At 38.0% G+C, this 13,540-nt stretch overlaps 1 protein-coding gene across 3 annotated transcripts in view; it reads left to right on the top strand.

Moving 5' to 3' along the window:
* LOC134531751 (insulin-like growth factor 2 mRNA-binding protein 2) overlaps positions 1-13,540 on the top strand; it is a 226,233-nt gene that overhangs the window by 104,498 nt on the left and 108,195 nt on the right. The window contains exon 1 of one of the 3 annotated variants that reach the window (XM_063367627.1): positions 5,554-6,567. The exons of the other annotated variants lie outside the window; for them this stretch is intronic. Coding sequence (XP_063223697.1) covers positions 6,482-6,567 — 86 coding nt within the window. The 5' untranslated portion in view covers positions 5,554-6,481. Of the gene's footprint in view, positions 1-5,553; positions 6,568-13,540 lie in introns of those variants that run through there. 3 annotated transcript variants of the gene reach the window in all.

Genomic DNA, 13,540 nt, shown 5'->3' with positions numbered 1-13,540 from the left:
GATTGAGATATAGTAGTGGTTACATCTATGCGGAAGATATTTTGGCTTTCGTGTTCTAAGCTTGTTTTTAACCACCTAAAATTTGTATATGTACCTTGAAAGTATAAATAAAATCACCAAAACAAAGTGTCTTGTATATTTATAAATTAGATAGTCTTATACTGAAATTTACTATGTGTACGGTGTGTACCGTGTTACAGAACCTTTCATGATAAATTTCGATTTGTGGTTTGACTTAAGTTCAGTGAGCATGAACGAATACAATTCTGGCACTAAATCATTTCGCGAAGCACCTATATAGGTACTACAAAATCATGACTTTTCTTAGTTGGTCCACGTGTTTGATTAACTTTTGTGTTTTAAAAGAGACCGCATTCTTTACTTTAAAAAAAAAAAAACTTTTTTTTTGGCTCGGCATAATCTACAGGCGTATGTAGATTTCGAATTACTTATTTCTTTGAAAATATTTTGGAAAATTCCTGGAACATTTAAAGAAAATGTTCCCGACATAACATCCTATATGTTCGTCAATATTAAAAAAAGATTGAGTTAACATTTTCCCATATTCCATGCAGCGAAAATATTTTAAATGTTTTTTAACTTAATGCATCCAGCATTGAACATGACTTGATGTAAGCTTTAGGACATTGGCCATTGCTAAGCACATGTATGTCTGTAGAAGAAAACTACAAAAAACCAAAAGACAAAAAACACAAATTAAGCAAAAATTTCTGTTGTCAACAGGATATATACACCACATAATATTCCATAACAGGAATATGGTCAACAAAGAAAAGCAAAGAAAAATAGACCAAGAGAACGAACAAACCCCCACAAAAGATGAGGCAGTAAGTCATGGCATTGGCATTTGTGGTTGTTTTTTTTTTTCGTTCTCTTAGTCTATTTTTCTTTGTTTTTCTTTGTTTGTTGATCATATTCCTGTTATGGAATATTATGTGGTGTAGGGTCCTGTTGACAACAACAATTTTTGCTTAATTTGTGTTTTTTGTCTTTTGGTTTTTTGTAGTTTTCTTCTACAGACATACATACATGTGCTTAGCAATGGCATATATCCAAAAGCTTACATCAAGTCATGCACTCCCATTGCACAAATCTTTCAAAGACAACAGCATTGAATATCTTAATTTAACACAGATTTTTTGGACATACGCCATTGCAGATTTGCACTAGAAATGAAAGAAAATGTATTTTAAAAAAGTAATGACATTTTACTTTTCTGCCCTTGTTTTTCCCACCCCTTACAGTAATGGTTTAAATCACCAAAAATTGTTCCAGACAAAATTTTTTAGGTAAAAATGATTAAACTTACAAACAATTTGAACCGATTTGGTATTTTTGTAATTCTACCCCTCATTTTTTCAACACCTTGCAGCAATGGTTCGTCTAATAAAAATAGTTTGTTTTAGATAAAAATTATAAGATTAATATATAATTTGTACAAATTCGCTGTTATGCTACGAACAGAGTTATTAATTTTTTTTGGCCGCCAACCCTTGTTTTTTAAACCCTTGCAGTTATGGTTGCCCCTATCAACAACTTATTTAGACACAAGATTTTGCCATTACTTCTACAAGTTATACAACTTTCAAACGGATGTGATATTTTCCATATTACGGGAGTTAGAACAATTTTTCTGGTTTTTAAAAACTATCCCTCTTTTCTCGCCCTTTGGTCGTATATTGTTCATTAAAGAACTCGACCCAGATTTTTATGTATCTGTTTGGAAATGATTTAAGAAAAAATTCGACAGTTATCGTGTCCACAAAATTGTAATACATATCTCTGTGTATACACACACACACACACGTTTGAGTTGACGATGTTTTTGGGGTCTGTGGACCTGAAACTAAAAACTGTATAAAAATGTTTCCGGAAGTCGCACCACGTCTACAATAGGTAGTATTTCTTTGAACTCTACCTAAAGGGGTTTTTCGTATAGGTTGAGCTGGTTAATAGATAACACTCTCATATCTGCATGCTAGCGAAAGAGATAATTTATCGGTACCTTCTGGACCTAAAAGGGCGCAGAGAAATGACTTCCACTTAGGCGACACAGGTGCTGTAGAGAGGCTTTGTTTAGAATTTCTTTCTAAATCCTCACACAATGTATCTACCTGGAAATAATTATCAACGAAAATGAGAGTGAGCTTTGGAGATATTGTTAGTAACTGTTGCGATGGAGGTTGTTCTACCATAGATTCTAAGCTTATAAGATTATCTAATCTATATTTAATTGGTCGATGGAGATGATTTTATCTATCACGCGCTTGATTCTTGGAGGCAGAAACTAGAAATGTTAAGTTTCAGTATAACAGATAAATATCTTGTTTGGTGAGTTTATAATTTTTTTAAATTAAAGCTGTAGTTTTCTAAGTAAATATCGTGGAACCCAGAGTGTGTGTTGCTTACGCTGGTAAGGGAAATAAATGAATTAAATTTTTTTCTGGCTTGCAGGCTAAGCAACTGGGGTTAAAACTTTAGTTTACCTCAAGTCACGACTGAACTAGCATGCCACGAGAAAAGTTTAAGTTAGCCTTTACTAATGCGACCTATCTGAATACCGCAACGTATGATCTGCATTCGTCGGAAGGCTCTTCTAAACCAGTTGGCCGCGATGCTAGTTGACTTTATGAACAGGAATATTCTGCTAAAGAAAATATACAAGCATTATCGTCAATTTTTTTATAATGTGTTTTTTGCATGGTCTTTAATTGACCATTGTTTTATGAGGTTTGCACGCCAATAAGTTACTGCAGTATCGTTAAACACAGGTCCAAAAGTGACAAGACCACATAATTATAAAATTTCATCCCTAAGGGAGTGAAAAGTGGTAAATTCAGTTTTGTAATAGAAAATCATATGAGTAAATCATAGACGCATAAACTTTGAGTTCGTGTTATTTCTCTATGTCCACCACAAGGTCATATAGTAAGGTCTGGCAACTTCATATCCTTCCTCCTTGGCAAAACCCATCCGGTTAGTAGAGTTCGTGGCTGCTAGCAAACTAAAGGCGCTAATAACAGTTTAGTTAAGAACTTCATCAATATATGGCGTTGCCTTGAATTTGTAACACGCTATCGTTTGGTGCGTTTGTCACGTCTTGCCTAGGGGCTACCTGCCCCTTATAAAATGAAGCTGAAGATTGGCGTTCAGCTTTTGCAGATGCGTAGCCTTGATCACCGAGATTGTGCAATCAATGAGACTTTAAAATCACAAAATTTCCTGTTTTTTAAGTTTATGTCTTACAGACATGAAACTCGGTCGTGATGTTCCGTATATTATGATGTGTTAGGACGGGCAAAGCCGAGTACTTCAGACAGTAAATTAATAAAGGAATGTTGTACTATTACGAAGTTTACTTTGGCACACCAATACACTTTCTTCGCACATCCCTGGATCTTCGTACTAGTCGGTTAAGGATTTGCCTCATGGGCGAAAATCTGTTACGATTTTGCAAGCACAAGTTAGTCCCCTCATTGAGTGACTTTTTGGTCTACGTCAATGATTTGCCTTAGTCTGGAGAGCCATGTTCTCCATGTGCATGTATACCGTGTTTACGACGGAACACAGAACTTGGAAGATGTAATCTGACGTAGTTTCTACGAAGGTTCCTTTATCTGGAAATTTAAAAGAACCCTTCGTTGAGAGGTCCGTAATTTACTGAAATCTCCAGCAGTGAAGAGCTGTAGATAGCCGTTGGCTAGAAGAGAAACGACGTTATTTATTGGCCATAGCTTATGTTGGGATTACGTTGGCATCCCTGGTGCGCGTGGTGCCTTCGACGGAGGCCATTGTCGGGTGATAGCTGCGACGGCACACGGCAAACCGGTCGGCACCCCGACTGAAGGATCTCTTCGGCAGCGGAAGATTTCCAGGAATCTGATCCAACAGGGAGGGGAAAAAAGAGGACCGCGCGCTGGAACTTGCGACCGATGCTGGCAGGAGTTGTGGAATGTGGTTTGAAATGCGTGCGTAATACGCACTGCGTATCGGTGACCCCACAAAACATACTTCGGCGACAGACATTTTATCACATGCTCGAAATTACTATTTGGCGATAGAAATACATACCTAACATTAGTAAATCACAATTTTCGTTTTGAACTGATAACAGTAATCACTGATTGTAAAATACTTAACCGATGATATTTTACATGGTTGCGATTCGTAAACGAACTACGAATCTTCAGGGCGAATGCGCGCATGGCATGACATGAATTTCGTGGGACATTATTTTGTATAAATTATCCAGTTAGTTAAAACCAACGTTTTGTTACCTTATTATCCTTTGTTTTTTTATTCAATTTACAAAGCAGTAATTTAGTAATTTAACGTAAAAATAAATTGATGCTTAAGGCTCACTTATGTTTGGAATTGAGTCACAGAAAAGTGACCTGTTGACGAAACTTTGTAGGGACGTATAACACGTGCGAAAAACGTGATTTGCTCTCATTTCTGTGACTACAATTGCGCTAGTTTGTAAAAAAATGGATTAACAATTTTTGGTTTAAGTAAGAGATGCCTATATTTATAATGTGAAAAATACTGACTTGGGGCCCGATAGCCAAATCTGATGCTTGGTTTGTTGTTGAGGGGGGGGGGGGGGGAGTCTGGTTAAGTTTTAAAATATATTTTTAATGTGTGTTGATATTGATAGAAATATCGCGTACCTAACTCATAAGGTTTCCAATATATAATTGATGGAAACCTTATGAGTTAGGTACGCGATAGGCGCAGATCACCTTTACAATTATGACCATGGTATTGTTTAGTATTTAGATTTTTTTAAATATGGGGTTTGTAATATTGTAATGGGGAGGGGCCCCAACAAAATTACTTGCATCCGGGCCCTTAGTTTCACTCGATGGCTTTGCCGGCATGTTTAAATAATAATTAATTGTATACTATTGTTACAAACAGTCTATAGAAATTTCCACATTTTGGTTAGCTGTGTCTTATTGCACTGTTCAGACATAAGTTCAAGTGACTTGACGAAACATTCTGTTGACTGTAAAACTTTTATTTTTACAAAACATTGCTTTTCGAGTTATTTGCGCTGTAAATTTTTGTTTTGTTGTTTTAGCGCATTCAGACAGCCGAACGAGTAGCCACGCCTTGTAGCCTTGGGCATTTGAGTCGCGCAGTCCTGTACTTAGCGCCGACTGCGTTCAGCCAATAATTTCTAATATTCAACGCTCAAACATTGTGATAAAGATGCGTGTCGAAATTTCACTAATAGTATTTGCCGTAATTAGTATGTAGTACTCTACGGTCTTGGGAAGGAGGGTGGGTTATTGTTTTATTTTATTTTATTTTGCACCCACAGCTCGCGGTGCTGGTACTAGAATGGGTACATAAAAAGAGGGGGGAGTTCACTTGCTCCCGGAGGGGGAGGGCAGTTACGGTGCCGCTGTAGTGGGAGGACGAGCGTGGAAGGGGAAATTGTTTAATGTGCCGCCCCCCCCTTTTTTCCTGTTAGAGTGGGGATACGGAAGGGGGTTCGCTTGGCGGTGGTGTTTGGTGGGGGGTGTGATACTGTGTGGTGGGGATGGTGCGGTGGTTAGTGGGGGGAACAGCTCCCCCCACTCCCTCGTGACTCGCGCCGAATGCGATACAGTAAGTTTCGGGAATGTTTCACCCGTCTCTCGCGCCCTGCGGTTCGCTCGGGCAACATCATGTGAGTTGCGCTGTCGTGTCAAGTCCTCGATTTTTTTTTTGTTTTACTGTGCGTCGTCGCGGGAACTGCGCAGATCGAGCGGAGAGACGGCTGCGTCACGTGCGGTCTACCCTGTGCGAAGCTATCAGCTCCGCGCCCCCTCTCAACTGTTCTCATCGGCGGCCTGCACGAGCAAGTTGTTTGTGTTTCGGCTCGTGTTAGGGGAATATGGTTTTGTGTGCAGTCTCGAAGGGGAACACGTGCCTTGAAGCGGATTCATCCACGACCTGTTTTTCGCAAACCAGTTCTTTGCAATTTTTTTATTCCTCCCCTGCGCCTTGGCGAAATCTGCACGGGGCGAAGTCTTGACTTGTTTGGCGATAGACGTGACACGCGCCTGTGCACAATAGCTCAAGTGTCGCGTGCGCGGCAGACTCCGGTTTTTTTTTTCGCAAGGTCGCGGCGGATTTCGCACAACCAGTTTTATCGCCACCTTGCGAAATACATTTATCTCGAGAGCTTGTCAGGTCCGATCACAAGAGTCTGGTTTGAAGATCTTGCTCGGCGAAGGTGCCTGTGTCGTGATCCACCCTGCCGGTGTTGATCGGGGACCTGGACTCCGCGGCGCGGCGGTGACGTAGCGCGCTCGTCGCGGCGGAAGGATACACTTGGCGCGGCCGCCGCTGACGTCATTGTCTTTATGCCCGCTGCAGGCGCAGGGAGTGCCGGCCGGTGAGGATTTTCTGCCGGAAACAGCTCTTTGTAACACTAGTGCGCGTGACGAGAGTCGCCGAGGTGGTGTTGATGGAGTTTGTGGGCGAGGAGTACCTGGCCAAAATGACAGTGCCGCCCAAAATGGATATGAACGAGGATAAAGCAGATGAGCCGAGGTAAGAGGGCGTATCCTCGCGCGCAGTGCAATGCGCCGGGACTTGTTTTGCAAGTTAGGCCGTACCTTGTAACTAGTTTTAACATGACAGTATGTACAGTCTAACCTTCCATTTTTGTATTAATTAACGGCTATTGGTGAATATAGGTGTCGGTCATATTGTACAATATTACTTAAGACTATTTTCTGTTTCAAACTACAATGTCGGTATATTTTTCGTAATTGACATTTAAATATACCATGGTGGTTCTAGACTTAATGTACATTTCATAATTCTTGTTTCACAGCTACATCTGTTTTTGCACTTGAATGCAGGATGACTTGACTACTCCATTGTTTTAATTGCTTATTAAATGACAAAAGCCCCTGGCACTGTATTATGTGCCTGCTCACTACTGTTAAGATGGCTTGTTGCCTAATCGTAAGTGGTTTAGGTTGCGTGTAGTTTGTAAATAAGCGGTTAATTTTATTCTGACGCATTTTATGGGAATTTGGGTTTTATGTTCATTCAGTGACGCTTTTTTGAGCATTTTAATGTAATGTGATTAAAACCCTCATTTTTTGGGAAATGAATTCCCGCCGGTTTTTACACCTACCCATGTGTCACGTGATTGGTTCACGTCATTCGTTGCAGCCAATAGCGAGCACGTTGCCGACCGATTTATAATTAACCATACACGTCGGCACTGCGCTGCCCTGCCGATCTGCTGTGACGTGACAGGCAGTTTAGCCAATCAGATGCCCTATCACGGCTTTTTGTGCCGGGCATGCAGTATCATTAACATTCTCGTACTCGTAAATTTGCGAAACTAAATTTTCGGTTAAACGTTCCGTAGCACGTATCCAAGTGAATCTCTTGGTACAGATGGCATGTTACTGTATGCATTAATTCTGTGGTACATGATGCGTGTTTTAATTTAGTACTTAGAAATATCCTGACCCGACAAATAAGCTTGTATAACAATGAGTAATGATCGTAAGGTGAACAGAAAATATACTTTCCTTTTTATTAAACTTAATGTCTTAATTTATTGTTATATCAAGAGTTTTTGTTGTGTGCAGAATCTTTTGACATACTAAATTAAAACAGCAAGCATCATGTACCACGGGATCCAAATGTACAGGATCATGCAGGATTATGGGATAAACTTGGATACGTGATACGGAACATAACCGATTTCCGTATGGCAAAACTACGCAACGCTGACACGCGAATTTGATTACTTGCTGTCATAAACCTCGATTTGACTAAACGCAATTTCGTAGACGGAATAGATCAATTTAAAAGTGCTAGCCTATGCAACAAAACAGTTAAATTCGCCATTTAGGGCTATTGGAACCACATGACCCCGTTATGTTCGAATTAGACAATTAGGGTTCAAGATAATTAATGCGATATATTCATTTCGAATGAAGCATTTTAATGAAGCTCTTAATGTAGGTAATTAGTCACGTGTTGTTGCGTACATCAAAAACGACCAAAAGTGACGTGTACGTTTTAGATGACGTGGCATCGAAATAAGCTAAACTTTAGTTCTTAACTTCCATCCAAGCAGGGCTGATCGATATATTGCCGCCTGTTGATGCATGTCATTTCATACATCATCCGTAACCAAGGGAAACACGTTCGCAAGGAGTCGTGCAAAATGCAACAATTGCGCATTGTTAAAAATAAATTACTAAATATTTTATTACTGTTTTCATTACCCAGTTGGTATGAGTTTGATAATACCGAATGTTAGTTTAAAAGTTAAATTAAAACCTACAAGTATGACCAATCGACTATTACAGTTTTAGGTTAAAACAATTATTGCTTAAAATTGGATACAGGTATTTTAAAAAGTCTGAAAATAAATTTGTGAATACGCTTTGTAAAGATTAAGTAACATTCTTCCACGGCTAGTTACATGTTGCAAATATATATAGCTTTTATTCTTAACCGTTTAGTTGACTCCATTATAAATTCTCTGGACTTCAGCTCTGAATGATGTACTAATATCCAGATAGCTTGAGTGAAGTAGTTGGTTCTCTCCCCCCCCCCCCCATTTTTCCCCCTAAAATCTACTCTCTCATGAATTTTCGTCCTTGGCTCAAGGCCCTGCCACGTTTGCACAGTCGCGTCCTGTCTGACCTTGTTGACCGTTCTGTCCGATGCATTTACTGTAGCAGTTCGCACATTCACTTGTCCGATGCATCTGGTTCATATTATAATACATGGTGCAGCACAGTACTAAGATCTCTTGGATCAACTCACAGAGAAGAACTTTATACAAACTTAAAAAAAAAATGTTCATTATGAAAGTGCGTACGCATGAAATTCTATTAATTTTATTACGACGTAATGTCGCCTAAGACGAAATATTAAATACCTATAATAAAACTTTTCTTTGGAAAAATTATTATAAAGGAATTTTACGTTTTCAACGTACTAGTCATGCTTCTCCTTTGCAAATATTGTTCATAACGCAAGAATTTGAGAGTTATTTCAGATGCCTAATCTCTGAAGTTTTTAAGTTCGTCAGCTTTAGTCACAGATTTGTTCCACGTGACTTGTCATGAGCACCTTACGTTACAGGTCACGTTAACCGATCAAATACCATATCTGATTTAGCTCGGACACATCGGATAGACTGCAGGACCTATGTAAAACTCGGTGTGGTCATGTCTGCATGATTACATGCTAACTGCGTGAAGCCATTTTCCTGCAGCTAATTGCGTGTTTGCAGTGTGGAAACAGTTTTAAATGACTTTTTAAATTTATTTAAGTGACTTATAACGACGGAGATTCAAATTCACACTTATTAACCATCAGACGTGGTCAAGCACCATTTCCGAAATGTTTTGGGCGTATACAATTTGGCGATGTCGATGTTTAAAAGTGACTTCACCTACGTCATAGCATGCGTCTCCTGGTAATTCCTAACTCCACGATAAAACTTTTATTCTGCGTAACTAAGTTCAGAATGGAGATAAGCACTCCCATTGAAATATTAAGTGTTAACGCATAACTGATGCAGTCTTGCTTACACTTGTTTACTGTGGAGGATAAAACACTTGGAATGAATGTGCTTGCATATGAAGCAGACTTCGCCGCTTATTTTTGTGTTGCAGTTCAGTTAGTAATTTCGTAATTGATTATTTGCTTGGTTAGCTTTCAGGAACTATTAAATCAGCGTTCCTTGGACTAGTAACGTAACAATACTTCGATGTGGTTATTTCCCTTGTATATTCACAAATAATCAGCACTATTGTTTCTCGTTATTTGTGTGAAAAATCTCCCACTATTATGGACTTTATTAGATAAACATTTTCAGTGAATAATTGAAAAATATAATTTTTTTTGTATCAGTTAACTGAAGTCTCTTTTTCTTTGATCACTAGTGAGCTTTTAAATTTGGTGACAAATAGTATTTAGAGCACCAACTTCACGGAAGTGGTAATTATTTTTGGCCCAATCGCAGAATGCCATGTGGTACATTTCGATGATTGCATGAGTGCGAGCTTAAAGTAACGGAAATATGTTACAAACACATTTAGCCATGCCTCTTTTAAGACTACAATCAGCAATTGGCAAGTCTGAATGTTATGCAGATATTGGCAGTATAGAGTACTTAGTAGGTAAGTTTCCTGCGGAGAAAAAAATGTTTTGAGGAGCAATAATGTAGGTTGTCTGCACTTATTTAAATGTATTCAAATTAATTATTTATTTGGCTGTATTTAAAGTATTATGCAAATATAATAAAGCGTACTTGAATATTTATGTGCAAGATTAAAAAAATCTGAAGATTGGTTTTTTTTCGGGGCTTATAGCTGTAGTCTATCCGCATGTTAGAACTTTCTCACAGCAACTAGCTATTGGAAGGAACTTTGGAGCGAAACCAACTTTGTCACTAATTTTTAATGTAATTTTTTTCTAGAATTGTAATATTTTTAAAACTAATATTACTTCGTTTTCTCTATTTGTAATAATTGGAAGTTAGTAGTTTTGCACTCTAAAATACTTTAATACGTTCGTAAACATGTAATGAAATGAAAGTTTTTTACCTACGCAATTGTGTTGGAAGTTTACCGTACAATAATTATATTATACATTTATTTAAAAAAAAAGTCAAATTCATAGAAAAAGTACTATATTTTTGATACATTTTGTTTACAATTGTAGCCTACAGGTTAATAACTTAACTGTTACATATTTGGGAATGACATCAAATTTTGTTAGTGTATTTACGACCGATTACCTAGATGTGAAAATTATTTCAATAGTTACATCCCCAATTCACCCTTATATTTTGAATTGTGCAGAATACAGATTATTCTCGTACGTGTGAACCTAATTTTTTCTCAGTTTAGGGTTTTTATGTAAAATTTCAATGCTGGTTCTCAAAATCTAATAATTTTAAGTTTTTAAATCGCAGTGCGTTTAGAAGCCAGTAATGCCAACACTTTGAAACTGAAAATCCTGTGTTTTTAACTTCATTTTGTTTAAGAAAGCGATGAGTCTTGTTCTAAGCGCAGACTTGACCATAACCAGATGTGCCCACTTTTTGTCCTGTTCACTTCCCCACCACGGGTTACTGTTTTCTGAGCTAACAACGCAGTACGTACCTTCTATACAAGAGAAACAGATACTTTCTAGAACCTTTATTATGTAATAACGCATAACGGGAATTTAGGCAGTTCTGCTTTCGTGCTACATTTTGATTAAATTTTAAGAAATTCATACTGATCTCGATCTTCAACATCAATCTATTGTAGATATATCTGATTCTAAACCGCAATTAAACTAAGAAATACAGCGGCGGTTTGGTAATAATAAAACTGTTCGAATTTTAAAATGTTTGCGGGCATAAACTCTGATAAATGTTAGAGGGCTGACGTATTTGATGTAATCTGCCGCTGTGTGACATTTGGTTTGGTGAACAGGGGAAATTGTGGTCGTTATTTTTATAAAGTATAAGCTGCAAGAATTAATATTCAATTTAAGCTATTGAAACCATATTTAACAACTGGATGATTTGAAATAATTGCAAGTTGTCTTATAAAATTACATTAATGACTATTAACGAACTGAATTTTAAATTTATTGTGGGGACTAAACACGCAGTTACCCATTTAATTTGCCATTTGAAGTTTGCTGTCTTGGTTCGTGGATGGGTGTTGTTTTCTTTGAAGTTTTTTGCAGTTTGAGACTAGCAACATGGGGTGAAATTGGATTCACGCGCATTCCTTAAGTAGTGTGGGTTTATAAACCACGCGAGAAAGGCAAGATTTTCAACGACACAACACGCAACTAACTCAAGAAAGACACGGTGGTTCATGGAGCACGAAAGTCCCAAAAGACATCACCAGCCCTACAACTTATAATTGTAATACAGTAGGAAATTAATTTCTTCCTCTGGGATTTTTCTGATAAATGTTATTCACGAAAACATGATATTCATATTGATTCACTGTGCGGTAGTTCAATAATAGGAAACGGAATAGGGTCGGTAAAAGGAAAATCTTAGCCTTCTGTGTAAACGACGCCCATCTTTAAATTTGGAAGTTTGGAACGCGAGAAGTTGGAAGCTGCCCGATGCTTACGTTTTGTACACTCGGCCTTAGGAACAGTTTCCCGTCCGCGTGCGACAGTCGCCAGGGGCAAGTTAATGTGCCCGCATAAGCTGCCGCCGGGCTGCAGCCAGCGCTGCGACAGATGTGCAAGATGGCGAGCCGGCATGACCTTGGACAGGAAGGACCTGGGGCCGCGATCAGCTCGATCTCGCTCGCTCGCTCGATCTGTCAAGTCAGGTGCTGCTGGGCCGAGCGTACCTACTCGAATTCTGCCATCGGAAATAATACCCCCCGACTAGGCTCATGAGAACTGCGGGAGAGAGAAGTTTTAAATAGTGCTATGCCCATATTGAAGTTTTCGATCTTTTGGTCTGCAAACAACGTTCATTTCGGACTAAAAAATAACGACAGTTTTTTTACATCTTTTCAAAGATAAATTTCTGCGGAATCTACGCTGTCAGTTTGTGTGACTTTTCGTACGGCAGTGGCATCTAGCGGTGGACGGTGTACTACGTCGCGAATGCATTTCACGATTTTGTAGCGGCGGAATTATTTTATTTGTTATGTCGTTTGAATTAAATATCTTGTTAAATCTACCTGTCAATATAAGTAGTTGAGAGGATATTCAATCAGGTGTGCTTACCTTTTCGGATTTTTCGAAGAGTGAATTCAAAATTTTTGTTTACTGTTTGTTTTGTGTACTAGGAAACTAACAAGAATGAACGTCTACCCATAAGATAGGAAGGCGTACCACTTTGATTTTTAATGAATAAAAAATATCGGCGTTCTTGTTAAATTTAATTTTGTCGAGCCGTTTCTTTTATAAAACATTTTTTTTTTCCTTTTGAAATCCAATTCATGGCTACAATTTGTATCTCGTACTATGCAAGTTGTATTTAAATTTAACATGTATGTCCAAATAACTACTTTCTTTTGGCACGAAGTGGATTACTTGTAAATTCTAATTTCAGGAAATGTTAGCTTGCTACATACCTTCAGTCAGAATTGTTATCTTATTTAACGGACTTCAGCTTGTATTTTAGTTTATAGGTTCGGAAATAGAGAATAGAACATTTGGTACACCAGAGTTGATGAAGTGATTTTCATTCGGTATTTATTTAAGTTTTTGTGAATTACTTTAAAGCTAGTATAAGTTATTGTATTTTCGTGGCTTCAATATTTTACCCAAAAAATATTCTTGGCAGTGTAAGCATACCATGTCTTCTACATTATATCTTAAATTTTCATCTATAATGTATCCATACTGCGAAGATAACATTCTGGTTTCGTAGATTGCATTATCAGTAATTCTCTGAGCAACCAAGATTAAATTTGCTTAAATGTCAGATGCAAATTAAATGATTTTTCTTGTTTACTGGAAGTATACCTAATTTGTGAAAGATATTTAAATATGAAGATAG

This window comes from Bacillus rossius, chromosome 5 (genome assembly GCF_032445375.1).
Source record: "Bacillus rossius redtenbacheri isolate Brsri chromosome 5, Brsri_v3, whole genome shotgun sequence".
NCBI classification, from domain to species: domain Eukaryota; kingdom Metazoa; phylum Arthropoda; class Insecta; order Phasmatodea; family Bacillidae; genus Bacillus; species Bacillus rossius.
The sequence above is the reverse complement of the archived record's forward strand: the minus strand, read 5'-3'. Positions and strand labels throughout refer to the sequence as shown.